This window comes from Camellia sinensis, chromosome 8, assembly GCF_055761805.1.
Source record: "Camellia sinensis isolate YWXY chromosome 8, ASM5576180v1, whole genome shotgun sequence".
Classification (NCBI taxonomy): domain Eukaryota; kingdom Viridiplantae; phylum Streptophyta; class Magnoliopsida; order Ericales; family Theaceae; genus Camellia; species Camellia sinensis.
In genome coordinates, this window is record NC_138968.1 from 124,949,703 (window position 1) to 124,964,318 (window position 14,616).

Consider the following 14,616-nt stretch of genomic DNA (forward strand, 5'->3'; position numbering starts at 1 on the left):
TTTGAGAATGGATTTGGAAAGGAAAATGGAAAATGTTGGTAAAATGTGAATAAAACATGTCTATATTTCACATAGTTTCACACACCTTTTCCCTTTCTTTTTTCAAATCCCTCCCTAAATCCTCAAACCAAACACAGCATTAATGAATTTCTTCAAATCCTCAAACAAAGAAGATTGAAGAAATGAGTGTGATCAATGGCTTGAAAAGCATGAGCTTGAACAAACTTCAAATTAATCTCTCTGAAAATAAAGAAGTGGGGAAAGACTTCCTTTCAACCATAATTTGGGCATTGTGTGCTTAATAATCACAGAGCAAAACACTCATGAGACTACACACAAGACCGTAGAAGGGTCTTGATTTTTGAATATGTTATGTCAGTCATTATTCTAGCATTGTATGCATTAATGATCACATAGTGAAATGCTCACCAAGCTACACACAATACATAATAAGGGTCGTGAATTTGTAAAATATCATGTCAACCATTATTTGGACATTGTGTGCTTTAAAAGATCCTGGAGTGGAACACTCTTCATACCACACACAATATCCCTCATAAAGGAAACGATTTTTAAAATTTGTAGGACATTATTTTGACATTGTGTGCTTAAATGATCTGGCTAGGATTAACGGAAATGTAATACATAAATTAAACATGAAGGCTATGTTGTATAAATTGTGGGATCACATAGAACAAATAAATTCATATTTTATATTTGCAATTATAGACTACAACATCATGCTAGAAATTACAAATAGAAAAAGAAAAATACATAAAAATAAAATAGCAACAAAAGGCAAATCAAAGCATGCACTAGATAGTTTCCTTATAACACATTTGCTACCTCACCGGTTGGGTGCTGGAGGTTGTTCGACGTCTGTCTCTCAGGATATGACAGTTGAACCAGCTACAACAAAAGCACCAACTGCATAGCCTCGGCGAACAAAACTAAGGCAGCACTCTCTTACTAGGAAGAATATAAAACTTAGAGGAAAAATTCTGAACACAAAAATAGCAAAAATTTCTTGTGTTGATGAATGAAGGAGAGGGTCTCCTTTTATATACATGGAAGGAGAGAGGAAAAAGCTCTTGCAACAAATGCAAGAGATTTAATTTTGCAGAACTCTCAATTGATGGCAAGACTTAATTTTGCAGAACTCCCATTTGATGGCTTTAATCCATCATCATTATAGAAGAGTTACACCCATTTTATAAACATGTGTAATGTATATAATTCTGCAGCCATCTTTTTCAACATCTCTTTCATGAAATCAACTTAATGAGTCAATTTCTTATTCAAATCTTAATGATTTTTTATTATTGTTTTTGTGGTGTAAAGATCTCACTACAAAGAATCTAAACTCACTTTACTCCATCTCAATTGAGAATTGGCACCCACTTCAATATTGCATTGAAATCACCAAAAAAATTATTATTTTTCCAACAGGCTATACCAGGCTTAACTATAAGATAATACTGGAAATAAAAATGATAGTTATACCAGACAGCAAAAATGTGAAGCGCAAAATTTTTTAAAAAGTTGCGACAGTATTCAGTGCCCCGGACCGTAAAGGTTAGAAGAAACCTTAGTGGAGTTTTGACAAAGCGAAAAAGAGGCATATTAGGTTATAGTGTTAAGCCCCAGTTGGACAATACCAATTCCTACCATTCCCAATCAACCACTTTGCATCTGGACTAGTTAGGGCAAAAAAAAGAAAAGAGAAGCATTGTATAAAAAAGAACAGTTTACATATATACAAATAAATATTTACACATACAAAGAGGGAAGGAGTCGTAACCTATTGTCCATACATGAACCTAAATATATTTATTGCCTACTTGAAGTTCAACTTATTTGCTCGCAAAGCAAATAGCAACCCTTAAACACTATAGTGATTGTTTTGTGCCATTTCATTGTCGTTACAATATACACTTTCAGAAACAGAAAAGATTATTATTATAAAAAATAAAAATAAAAAATAAAAAACACTTAAATTAAGATTTGCATGATAAGAGCTTTACACTTGTTTTTACGATCATTAATCACTACAACATATAAGAGTTTTAAGGACCAAAATATTTTAATCTCTAAAAGTAAAACTTTTGTTACAAAAGACATTTAAGAACCAATTTCCATCGTCATAAAGATAGACGCTAAAAAATCATCCTGAAAAATCAAAAACAAGACTTCTAACAACAAAATTTTGAAAATGTCCGTAATAAATAAACTTTTACGGACAAAATAATTTAATTTCAAAATGATTTATGTTTTGACACAAAAAGTTTAATCCCAAAAGAATAATAATTCATCACTAATGTCTAATTTTTATTGCTAAAAATATGATGACGACACTTTTTATAACAAAATTATTTAGTCTCTAAAAAATAATTTTATCCCAAAATTTTAGTCTTTAAAACTCTAATTTTTTTGTAGTGAATCTCGAATTTGTTTGATTGAAATGTGTTGGAAAGGATTTTGTTTTAGCAGCTTCTTAGGATAAAGTTATTTCACAAAAACAAAAGAAAAAAAAAAGCCCTGATCAGCTTGGTAAATGCTAAAAAAGGTTACTTTTTGTTAGTGAGCCCTTTACTTTCTTGTATAACCATGAAAGGTCAAAAAAATAACAAATACCACCATAGTGATTAAATATTTTCAAAGACACTGCTGGATTGTAGCATTTTCCTCTTCAGAGTAATGAATATTCTAACTAATTAAACCATAAAAATTATCCACTAAAAAATATTGTTCATCCATGAAAGTCATAAACTATCCATAAAAAAGGGCTACACAAATCACTGGAGTCACAGAGACAATTTATTACATCATCATTCTCAACCATGGCAGAACCACCATAATTATCGACATGAAAAATAATTCACTTTCCCCTACAACCTCCTACTCCTAGTTTTCTTCAGAGACTCCTAGGATGGATAACAAAATCAAATCTATGAATGACAAATATCAACCCGATCATATTTCTTGTTGAATAAAAAATTGGAGCACCGTGCGAGCCTTCTGCACCATGCATAATTTTTATTTGAAACCGTTATTTTGTTGCAAACATAATCATCTACAACATCAACATATCCTAGCTCCATTCTAGGTTTAGCAATCTCTCCTGTTATAAAACTGTAATTACGATTTTTCAGTGTCTGATTAAAATACATTCTCAGTTTCAAGTGGAGGACTTGCTCAACCCTGCCCAAGACACAGGTGACGGTTTCCACATAAGGGAAACAGTTCCAACAGGGAACCAATCATGCCAAGGAGACAGTGGGCAAACAAAAGATTGGTTTCTTCTAGGATGGCATTCCGCATTCCAAATACCAACAGAACGCAGAACACAAACAGTATAGTTTTCTCTCATGGTCATACTATCAAACAAATACTGTATAAATCCAAAATCCACAACCATAAACAAATAGACATAGCAATGAAGAACGCATATAATATAAACATACAAAAGGGTGAACATTGAATAGTAGCAAACCTTTTCTTGGACAGGACCCTTCGACTTGAGGTAGCTTCTTAGGGAGCATTATACTCACAAACCACAATATGCTGCAACTGGTCATCCACCAAACAGGAAGTCGGTGAACAAATAGATTCAATAGCTAACACACAACCAGATGGCCTCCTTTACAGCTGCACAACTTGTAAATATTTGGGGCAAACATGGGAAAACCATCACACCTTCAGAGGCAACTTCATGAGGGTGCAAGCACGGTAAGATCAAAGCAGTTTAGGGGCAATAAAGAAACAGCAGAAAATCAGGACACTGAACTACAGTAAGTGCTTTAGGTGCTTTTATATTAGGTTAATTTTAACTAACTACCCCACATAGGAGTAACACCACTGAAAATTAATTCAGTTGTCCAGTATGAATGCAGCTAAACCATAATAGTTTTTAACACTTTATTATAATTCCTTCTACAACAAAACAATCTAAGTAGTTTACAGTTATTTTATGAAAGAAATATAATTCGCTGATGTCAAGCTCCAGAACTGGGACACCAATGAATGAATGCTCTATAGCACATTGGAGGAAAGAAAGGAAGGCAAACATACAACATGGTCCTCCAACTGCTTGAAAGAGCTGCACTTTTATCTCTATGTACAAAAACAAGCAACCCAGTGAAACCCAAACTATTGTTTCATCTTAAATTCTTGTTCTTCAGAGAATAATCAACAGAGAATTCATGCAGGCCTTAGCCCTTTCACAGCCGCAGCAAATATCTGAATATTCATTGGTAGAGTCAGTAAGTTGCGTAATTCAAAATGCATATCAAATTCCAGAAATTGAAAATTAGAGTTAGACCTATGAAGTTATTATGGGCCCATGAAGGGGGGGGGGGGGGGGGGGGAGGAATGTTTTTTTCCCCCTGATTAATGTCCTATTCAAGGAATTTTTAAAAGAGCACATTTCCTAATACTGCACTTACACTTTGTTTGGATTGTGTGGTGAGAAAAGAAAAGAAATTATTGTGTTTTCTCATTATCATGTTTGGATGAGTAAGAGGCAAAGTATTTAATAGAGGGATATAGGTGAGAGTTCTTTTTTTTTTTTTTGGATAAATAAATAGACTTTATTAAAAGAGCATCAAGATGATGCAAAAAATACAAAACTCCAAAGGGAAAGTTACCAACTCCTAATCAATGATATCATTTAAAAAATCTAAAAAAACAAACAAATCCGAATCAAACTTCCTCTCCATCTAACTATACAAAACTATAAGAAGATGATTCTCAAGCTAAGAACATTATGATGAACCTCTTGAAAAGTTGGCCTATTATGCTCTAACCAAACTAGCCACATCAAACAAAGAGGCAATAATGACCACAAAAGTTGCCGACAGCGACCGACCCGAGCTCCACACTAGCTCCACAACATATCCATCACCCTCTGCAGCTAAACCAGAGCAAATAAGTCCCCACAAACAACTAGCCACAGGACAATGCCAAAAAAAATGATTCACAAACTCTGCATCTGCACAAAACAAGCAAGACCGATTCACTAAAATATAACCATGCCGCACCAAATTATCAATCGCAAGATTCTAACCTAAGACCACCGTCCACATAAAGAAAGAAATCTTAGAAGGAACCTCCGACACCCAAATGCTCTTCCAAGGAAAATCCCTCTCCACCTCCCCCACCAGAACCCTGTAAAAGAACGAAACAGAACAGAGCCCCTTTGCCCCCACAACATTCCACCCCAAGACATTCTCCCCCACCCCAGTCACACCCAACCCAACCAATATAAATACCCCATAACTCCATCAATTGATCAACCTCCCAATCCTGAATCGACCGCCACAAGTGAATATCCCAAACCACCACATCCCCACCCCCCCAAATAAGATGCCACCATAGCTTCCTGATCCCCCACAATGCCAAAAATCAAAGGACAATGATCCTCCAGCAAAGCCTCGCCACACCACCTATCCTTCCAGGAGCGCACCCTCATCCCATAACCCATCCGGAATCCCACCCTGTCCCAAAACTCCACCCTCTCCAACCAAATACCTTTCCATAAACCACAACCATGGGAACCAATCACATCCCCTGACCCCCACTCCCCCCTAACCAACCCATACTTACCAACCACCACCCGTCTCCATAGCTGCTTTGGTTCCCAAGCAAAGCGCCACAGCCACTTACCCAACATAGCTCTGTTGAAAGTCACCAAGACCCCCAACCCCTTGCCTTTTTCGGTTGACAAATCCGTCCCCAGTCCACCAAATGATAACGAAAATCTTCCTTTGTATTTTAATGGGCAATCTCAATATTATAAAAAAATAAAAAATTTAAAAAAATAAAAAATACACTAGCAATCAATTTGTTTCTCACCAAATCTCACCACTTTTGACGAGAAATGAAACCTATTAAATAAGGGTTCTTTTTCTCTTCATTTTGCACCACTTCTCATCATTTCTCACCAAACTTATATACCACACATGAGAAAACAGTTCTCTTTTTTTCATTTCTTATAATTTCTCACCAAATCACTTGATCCAAACAGACTGTTAGGAAATTCCTGGAGAGATCATAAGAATTTACTATAACGCTAGAGAAAAGATTACAAACCTTAGAAGAAGGCCCAGGATGATGGCTTAGTTTAGCATGAGAAAACTGTTTGTGGCTATTGCTAGTTCCTTCATGCTCGGAGTGACTGTTGGGCTCATTGTTATGACATACCAGAGTGCCCACCTCATCAGCAGCCATCTTATGCACAACCAAAGAGTTGCTATTCAGTTGACGTGGTCTAGTAAAATGCTCTACTACATGTCGATTCTTGAAGCCATTGGTTTCTAAATTCTGACCCTTCTTTGAGTACTGTGATGCTGCTGCACATGCACCAGCTATGGCTGCATTGAGACTTGATGATTTCTCCACTTCAGATGCTTTAGAATCTGGGAAGCACACAGAAATCGATCCAGGCTTCAAGGAAAAAGGATCACGTGGATTCGGAAGTTGGAACTTCACTGGTAGTGGACTTTCAACTGGAACAAGACCTCCCACAGCAGCCTCGTATATCTGTGTATTGTCGTCAAATTGTCAATCGAATCATGAATCATTTTGCTAAAATTGCGAATTGTGAATCGTAATATTCACTTGATTAATAAAACAAAATTATATATGCATATACAAATAAAATCATCAATACAATTAGTTGATATCTTTCTTATTTTGTGAAAATGATGTCGTTTCAACATTATGGAAACAAAACTGAATCAATTGAATCATTGTGAATCGCGATGAATCGTAGTGAAACACAATTGAATCATAATACTCACTAAATTAAATATTCAATTGCACAAATCAAATCGTTTTGTTTGAAACTCATACCAAATCGTGGACCTTAAAATTCTACCAAGCAACAGTATAAATGAGCACAAAAGTGATCACTTGAATGTGCATATGGACAAACACAGACACCTAATTTTTAGCTCCACAAATACCTTTCTTTCCAAGTTATAGACACCATGATATCCGCGCATCTCCATTGGGACAACCAATTTCTACATTGAGGAGGGAAATAATCCAATCAGCATGGTCAATGTGCAGAACAGTATGCATTTGATGTACAATTATTGGTAAAGAAATTTAGAACTAAGAGTACACAACAGTACAAAACCACCTACTTGTGGCTCTTCACAGAGCCAGCAAAAATTTGTCAGCCCTTCCAGCCTCACCTGTAACGAAGAAATGGCCTAGATCAACTCAAAATGGCCCTGAGGTAAATGTAAACTTTATCATAGCAATTGTATAATAATCATCATATTGAAACGGAAAAACAAAAAGGAAAAATGTTTGGTTGCCCACCCCTTCAGGCACCTCTTTCCAACATGCTAGTTCCTCGCATCTAAGACAACCAACCACTTCAATGCAACCTGTATTATGGACAAAAACATTCAAGTTTGTAAGAATATTTCTGATACATCTATAAATACATAGATCATTTTTACTACAAAAAACATTTAAATATCTTGATTTTACAATCTAATAAAGAAATAATCAGAAAAATTACAGCTATAAAGATCTTTTCAAACTTTTACGATTCACTGGACAAAAGAGCCTTTTATGCTCAATGTGATCTATTTTCTTTGTTACCAATTGCCCTTGTTCTTCATTGTATGCTCTGCATCAACATCTCTCTTCATGTGAAAAAGGTGGTCAAGGCAGATGAGGAAGCTGATAAAAACAGTTTAAAAGGCATCAAGATGTCCTAAGGTGATCAAAGATATAGTTTCATCCTACTCAAGTGATTTGGAATGTTTGTGTATTAAAGTAGGAGTGTGTCTATGGTCTTCGTCTTCGTCCCATAATAAGATCAATACTAATGATTTGTTTCAAATAAGGAGACCTAATTACTTTTTTGCTCCCTCAATGGTGCACTTAGTATAGAAGGGATGAAGAAAGCATTGACATCTTTTTATGCATTGTCCTGTGACTTTATCATTGTAGCGTAATTTGTTTTATATGGTGGATGTGGAGTGGTGGCTCCTCCCTCTTCTATACAAGTGCTTCTTATTGATTGTAGGAGATTTGGATCCAAAGCGGAAGCTCAAGTTCTTTGGGATTGTGTTAATTTTGCTATAATTTGGGAGATTTGATCAAACAGGAACATTAGATTTTTTAAAGATAAATTTGGGGATATAGAAGGAATGTGATAAGATTTGTTAAGTATATTCCTTTTCACCTTCATTCTCTTCTTTTTTATGGCTGCGTTTGGTTCATAGATTTGGGAAGGGATTTGGAAAAAAAAAAAAAGGAAAAGAAAGAGAAAAAGGCGTGTGCAACTATGTGAAACGTATGTGTATTTTATTCACATTTCACCTACCTTTTCTCTTTCCTTTTCCAAATCTCTCTCCAAATCCATGAACCAAACACAGCCTAAGTGTGATTCCTTTCTTTTTTGATTAGTAGGAGCTAGAGGGTTGTGTGTGATTTGTAAACTTTTGATTGATTTTTACATTTTTGGTGGACATCTTGTCCTCCACCTAGTCTCGTATTTTCCCTTTTAAGCTATTAACAGAAATTTTATTGCCCATTAAAAAAAATTTCACATCAATGGAAATATTAATTTATCATCTAACTACTAGAAACTACTATTATAGCATCTTTTGTTGAAATGGAGATACCAAGTCGGACACAAAGCCAATCTACAATTCATATTGTTTTGAGGTTACCAATGTAAGGCAATTACACTACTCAACTCATCCAAGTCTACTTATTACATAAACTCCCACAAAGATGCTAACATCTAACTACCAACATCATTTGGCAATTCAATCATATGAAATGAACAAATCCAACTGAAAGTGTAAGTAGTTTGCCTGAATTATTCATTACAGACAGATAAAAATATAGAGACAAAAAAGTATATCAAATTTGATGTTTTCTCTGGCTACCTCTAACAAAAGATAGTCTCTTGCAAATCAATTTAGATGGAAAAACAAACCTTACTATGCATCAAGAACTATTTTAAATGTGAGCCTTTAAAATTAAAAACAATACAAAAGTAACAGAAAAAAACAAAAAAAAAACAAAAAAGGAAAATATCAAGAATCATAGAGTCATGTGATAGCAGAAATTCCAAAATCTGAATACCAAGAAGTCTTGAAACCGGATAATGCTGTGGAAACTTCAGATCCGTAATCCCATTCACAGCATATATTTCTCTGTAGAAGTCCTCCATTGCTTTAATGGTAGCATCGTCTGGAACCTTACCAGCAGCATGGATCCAAAGACGGCCTTCAAGATACAAGATTTACCACACTTAAAAATAACTTCAATAAGAGGAAAAAGAGGGTAATGTGCTTTTAGGTGCCAATTGAATAATTAAATGATTTACTAAATTGAGTGACAATATAAGTTGTATCTGTCTGATAACTACAATATAGTAATCCATTTAATGAATTCCACAATCCAGATACTAACCCAGCACTATCTACATGCTCACCTACATACATGTGTTTATATAGGATTTTAATCAAATTAAATGTTTATAGAACATAAAAGAGCTGCTTGTTTTCTTGACATTTATCGAATTTAATGTAACTTCCCTCACTTTTAGGTCTCAAAAATTAGAAACAAATGAGTGTTGCTGACTAATGTAAGTGGAATGTTTCTCCTCAAGAACAACTACGCAGTATAAAGCAAAATTCCCACCTATTGTCAGCATGATCAATGTGGATATAGACCCAGCAACCAAGTTAGGTTGAAAATTAAATCTTTTTACCCAATTTGGAAACCTAAAAAGATACTAAAAGTGGTCTTGTCTTTTGGTCAGGAAACTAGCCTCCAAGTTATAAAATAAAAATTGAAAAAACAAAACAAAAAAACTGCTTATAAGAAAACCCAAGAATCACAACTGAATAAACTGGAGTGTCAACATTGATGTTTTCAAAAGTTGTGCTAAAATATTTTAAGATTCATAAGAACTAGTTAAAACCATACACTACTAGGAATTCAGGATGTCAAGGATATATTCCAACTTTCCAATACTAATAGCTATACACCTTTCAACCAAAGAATAGCACATTATCCCTGCTTTCCACTAAACAGATTCAATAAATTTTCTTCACCCTCAATATTGTGTTTTAGTTAACTATTTATAAAAATCTTGTACTTTTGAAATAATTTACCAAAATGCAGCACTTTTTGAAATCACAACTTCAAGTCGCAATTTCAAGTTACGATTTTGTGCTGAGTCGGCCAAACTTCATGTCGACAACTTAACTAGCATGGTGAAGTTGAAATAAAAGGTTGAGCATATACATACACTTATACATAAACTGAACCCCTCTCCTTCAGCCATTCTAGCATATCCAAGAATTAAATTTAGTACTAAGAGTGAAATAGCAGATTCAACATATGCTGGCAAAGTTGCACAAAACAATATTTCAATTAAAAATCCGTATTTGCGAAATTATTTTAAAAACTACAGTAATTTTATTAATAATTAGTTAAAATACAATATTTTGGCAAAAGATCAAACCAATGAAAAAACCCAACAAGCCACCAGATCATAGCAGGAGCGACAGAGCATGATTGTAACTTCGGCTATTAATGGAATGATTTAGAACCAAGCCAACTCATATATACATATACACGCACACAAAAGCAGTTCAATTCCGAAAGTTCTCACAGAAACCAAACAGGTTAAACAAAGTGATCATTATTAGGATTGTGAAGAATAGAGACAAAGGGGTTTTGAAGTGTTTTTCCTTCTCAGCAACCAAACAGGTTAAACGTCAAAAAAACAACTGAATATAGCAGAGAAAACAAAGTGAAAATTAGGGTTAGGGTTAGGTTTTTGAAGAATTGAGAGAGAAGGGGTTTAAGAGTGGGTTTTGGGGTTTGTTACAAACCTCTAATAGGGGCAGGCCAAGACCTGCCTTCGATGCGCTTAATGCCATGAACGAGCAGTGAAGCCCATGGTTGGTGCATCGTCAGACACTGGTTCCTGTACATGCCATTGTTTCTCCTTTCCATTCTATCTCTCTCTCTCGTTCTCTCTCTTTCAAAACGTATTGAATTATAAATTCGTCCATATTCATTTGTTGGGGACGTTTGTGATCAACAAAATGAAGGACGTAGTGGGTTTGATTTGAGTTTTTTAAATTAAATTTTTTGGGGACGTTTGTGATCAACAAAATGAAGGACGTAGTGGTTTGATTTGAGTTTTTTAAATTAAATTTTTTGAGAATTGGATTTTTTTAATTTTTAGTTGATATTTTTAAAATTTTAAATATTTTTTTATATATTTAGATGTATTTATATATTTAGATGTATTTAAAAATTAAAATATTTGTGAAAAAATATTTAAAAAAATTAATACATATATAAAAATATAAAAAATGTATTAAATTTTCGTATTTTTTGAATTTTTGGTATTTAGTAAATCTTTTTCAAAAAAAAATTCACAAAAATTATATTTTTTAAATGTATTTATGTTAGGTGTGTCTAAAAATTAAAAAATTGCTTAAAATATTTTAAAAATTCAATGAAAATAAAAAAAAAATACAGAAAATAAGAAAGTAGAATTTTTTGAAAAATATTTTTTAGAAAACTCAAACCAAGCAAAGTGATAGTTTTTTTTTTTTTTTGACATTTGATAAATAAATAAAAAAATTAGCAAATGATTCGTATGATGCACGTATTATTTTTATAAAAATATATTTAATGGTATAATATGTATTATATAATAGTTTGAATTTAAATTTAAAATCCAAATTAAAGTATGATTTTAATTATTTATTTTGATAATATTTGCCGCTATCGTTCTATAAAATTGCTACTTAAATATTTATATATTTTGATAATTTTAATTATATTGTATTATAAAAGTGTAATTATCATATAATTATTTTGTATGATATATATTAAATTATAAAATAATAAAATAAATACTCATTTTGATATTAAAAATAATATTTAAATTAGAAGAAGAATTAGTAACATAAAATTAAAAATAACTCTAACTACTTAATTTTCTTTTATATTCATTTGGAAAGTAAAAATATGTAGAAATATAAATTATATAAAATTTATTAAAAAATTAAATATAAATATGTTATAGTTTGATTACCATATAAGAATTTTAGATGATATATATGTGGAGGGTTAGTTGAATTATCGTATAGTGGTTTTATACAATATATATGTGTGTGTGAAGGGATAAAAACATTGACCCAAAGCCCAGAGGTAAAAACATTGGCCCAAAGTCTAAACCCAAGCCCAAGTCCAAGCCCAGCCCAATAGGACGAATCAAGAGAAAAGCTTAGATCATCGATAGGTCCATCAAACAAAAGAACAGTGTTACGTAACCAAAGCCTGAGTAAAATCGCCTTCTAGAAGAAAATCTGCAAAATGCAGGGATGCCCTTAGATCTATTCATAATCAACAGTGAGAACCGCAATTGTCAGAGATAGGGGCATAGGTTTAGCTAACCCAAACGACACAACCATTTGATGATCTTAATTGGACGGAGGGAGCAATTGGCAAGTTTGTTTGGCACGTACGGCAAGATGATCCAACGATAAAGGATCAAAACGACCTGACCACTTGTCCGACCAAAGTCTAGTAGTTAGCAGAGCCCTTACATTAAGGCAACGTTTGTTTGGCAAATTAAATTGGATGAGATTGTTAGCGAGGGGATAGTTAATGAAGAGATTGTTAATATGTGAATTGTTAGTGAGGAGATTAGGTGAAATTATGTTTGTTTTGATAATATAATGTTGAAGATGGTTAGTGATAGGATTGTTAAATTATTCTTATAAAAAATCTAACAAAAATAATTTCTATATTAAAAAAATATCTAAAACAAATATAATTTATTTTTTTAAAATAACAGGCTGCAATTGCTAAAGAAAAAAAAATTGTTCCGGTCAACCAGCCGGACGTCCAGGAGGATGTCCAGGTGGACAACCAGGTAGACCCAATCTACTTACTATTTTCCAAATCCCACACTTTTCTTAGACAAGATAATCCCCCTACCGAGCAGAATTACTAAGCCGCTCTGTGATGTCTCGAGTTTCGGGTTTGAATTGTTTTATGTAGTGGTGTGACGACCTCAAAATAATACAAATAACCCAACTCATAAGAGAAATGAATATAACATAATCAGTACGCCTTCACATAACAGAATTCGTATTACAAAAGGGATTACATGCATTATACATTCATAAACGTTCATTCTGAATCTACAGCGTATAATGTAAATTAATAACAGCAAATTAAATGCCTTATGGGCTTAAATCTTTCCAAAACATATCTTGGTTATGATCAAAAGTGAGCTTCGCTCATTACATCTTAAGCCCCTGGCTTTATAAAAAATATACAATCAAAACGAGAAGCCTTTGCTTCCAAAAGTTTCTCCGACACTATTACCTTGGTGGAGGCATGCCATCATTACCTGAAAAATGTTATTCCCAAGTAGGGTGAGCCACAGCCCAGTAGAAACAATCTAACACAGTATATGGAATTTAGCAAAGGTATACGTACACTATGCATATACAACGTCAAAGATAAAGGCATCCACATTTTTGTATAGTCTTAAATTTCCAAACTCAATCATTAAGCCATTTCCCTTCATTTCATTTAATTACATAAGCCAATTTCATCATTTTTCAACAACCCAAATGAGATTACAACTCATTAGTTCTAGAACCACATTATCAACATGTAAGCACTTCAAACTTTTCTTTCACGGATATTTCGTCTGCCGGCAACCGTCAAACGAGACTCATGTATTCTTTCAGGGATATTTCGTCTGTAGGCAGCCGTCAAACGGGACCCATGTAAACGTAGGCTATACAAGCACTACAATTGCCATTTTACGGATATTTTGTCTGCGGGCTAGGCACCCATGTATAATTTCGGGACTTTCACCCTAGATACTCCGGCCAACTTAATTGTAATAGAGTCCATCCCCTTTCTCCTCCCAAACAATCATTCTTACATATGCAATGTATTTAATCACAAACTCAAATAATGGAGTACATCCTCTTTCCACTCCCAAATAACCATACATATACAATGTATATAAATATAGTCATATTCAATGACAAGTACAAGTGATTAGTTTTAATTCACCTAATTAGCATGTAATTTCTACAACAATCATAGTTATCCTTCACCAATAACCCAATATAGTTATTTCTAAACAGATATAAAATCTCATAACAGATAGTTTATTCGAAACTACCAAAGAATGGAGTAACACATAACCAATCCCACCATTCATATCAATACCCTTTCAATTTCACATTTTCAATGTCAATTTCCATTATTTATACAAAATAATAATTTGATTCAATTAAGGCAAATCCTCATTCTTCCCCACATATTAGCCAAGTGCCAAAGTCATCAAATCATACACAATACAACATCATTTTCAAACCCCTCAAGCATTTATTTCACCTTCACCCAAAAACCCCTCATTCCATTTTATGCCCAAACCCTAGGTTTGCCTTAAAAACTCCCAAATCACATCATTGTTACACAAGATACAAATAACTAAGCTAAATATCATATGGAAGTGTAGAAAATAACCCTACCTCAAGTTTAGAAGAGAGAGAAGGGAAAAAAGCCCAAAATTCGACG

The 14,616-nt window shown here is 33.7% G+C and overlaps 1 protein-coding gene across 2 annotated transcripts; it reads right to left on the bottom strand.

Moving 5' to 3' along the window:
- Positions 1–3,787: 3,787 nt before the first annotated feature.
- On the bottom strand, positions 3,788–11,102 carry LOC145797092 (uncharacterized). Of its 2 annotated transcripts, none has more exons than XM_082883355.1 (7): positions 10,881–11,102; positions 9,118–9,261; positions 7,330–7,397; positions 7,149–7,199; positions 6,966–7,025; positions 6,091–6,540; positions 3,788–4,239 (listed from the first exon to the last, which is right to left on the bottom strand). In XM_082883355.1, the coding sequence occupies exons 1-7, from the start codon at positions 11,002–11,004 to the stop codon at positions 4,201–4,203; spliced, it is 936 nt and encodes a 311-aa protein (XP_082739481.1). In that variant the 5' UTR covers positions 11,005–11,102; the 3' UTR covers positions 3,788–4,200. The 2 variants fall into 2 exon arrangements, with proteins under 2 accessions (XP_082739481.1, XP_082739482.1); XM_082883356.1 differs by lacking the exon at positions 3,788–4,239 and adding an exon at positions 4,559–4,990 and having other exon boundaries at positions 10,881–11,100.
- Positions 11,103–14,616: the final 3,514 nt, after the last annotated feature.

What these genes read in the sequence shown, in the direction of transcription:
- LOC145797092 (XM_082883355.1), bottom strand. Translation starts at nt 11,004, where the DNA reads ATGGAAAGGAGAAACAATGGCATGTACAGGAACCAGTGTCTGACGATG. An exon ending in GGAAAGAGGTGCCTGAAGGG is followed by an intron (nt 7,200 to 7,329) that starts GTGGGCAACCAA and finishes TCTTCGTTACAG; the next exon opens with GTGAGGCTGGAAGGGCTGAC. An exon ending in ATCCTGGGCCTTCTTCTAAG is followed by an intron (nt 4,240 to 6,090) that starts GTTTGTAATCTT and finishes ATGAATATTCAG; the next exon opens with ATATTTGCTGCGGCTGTGAA.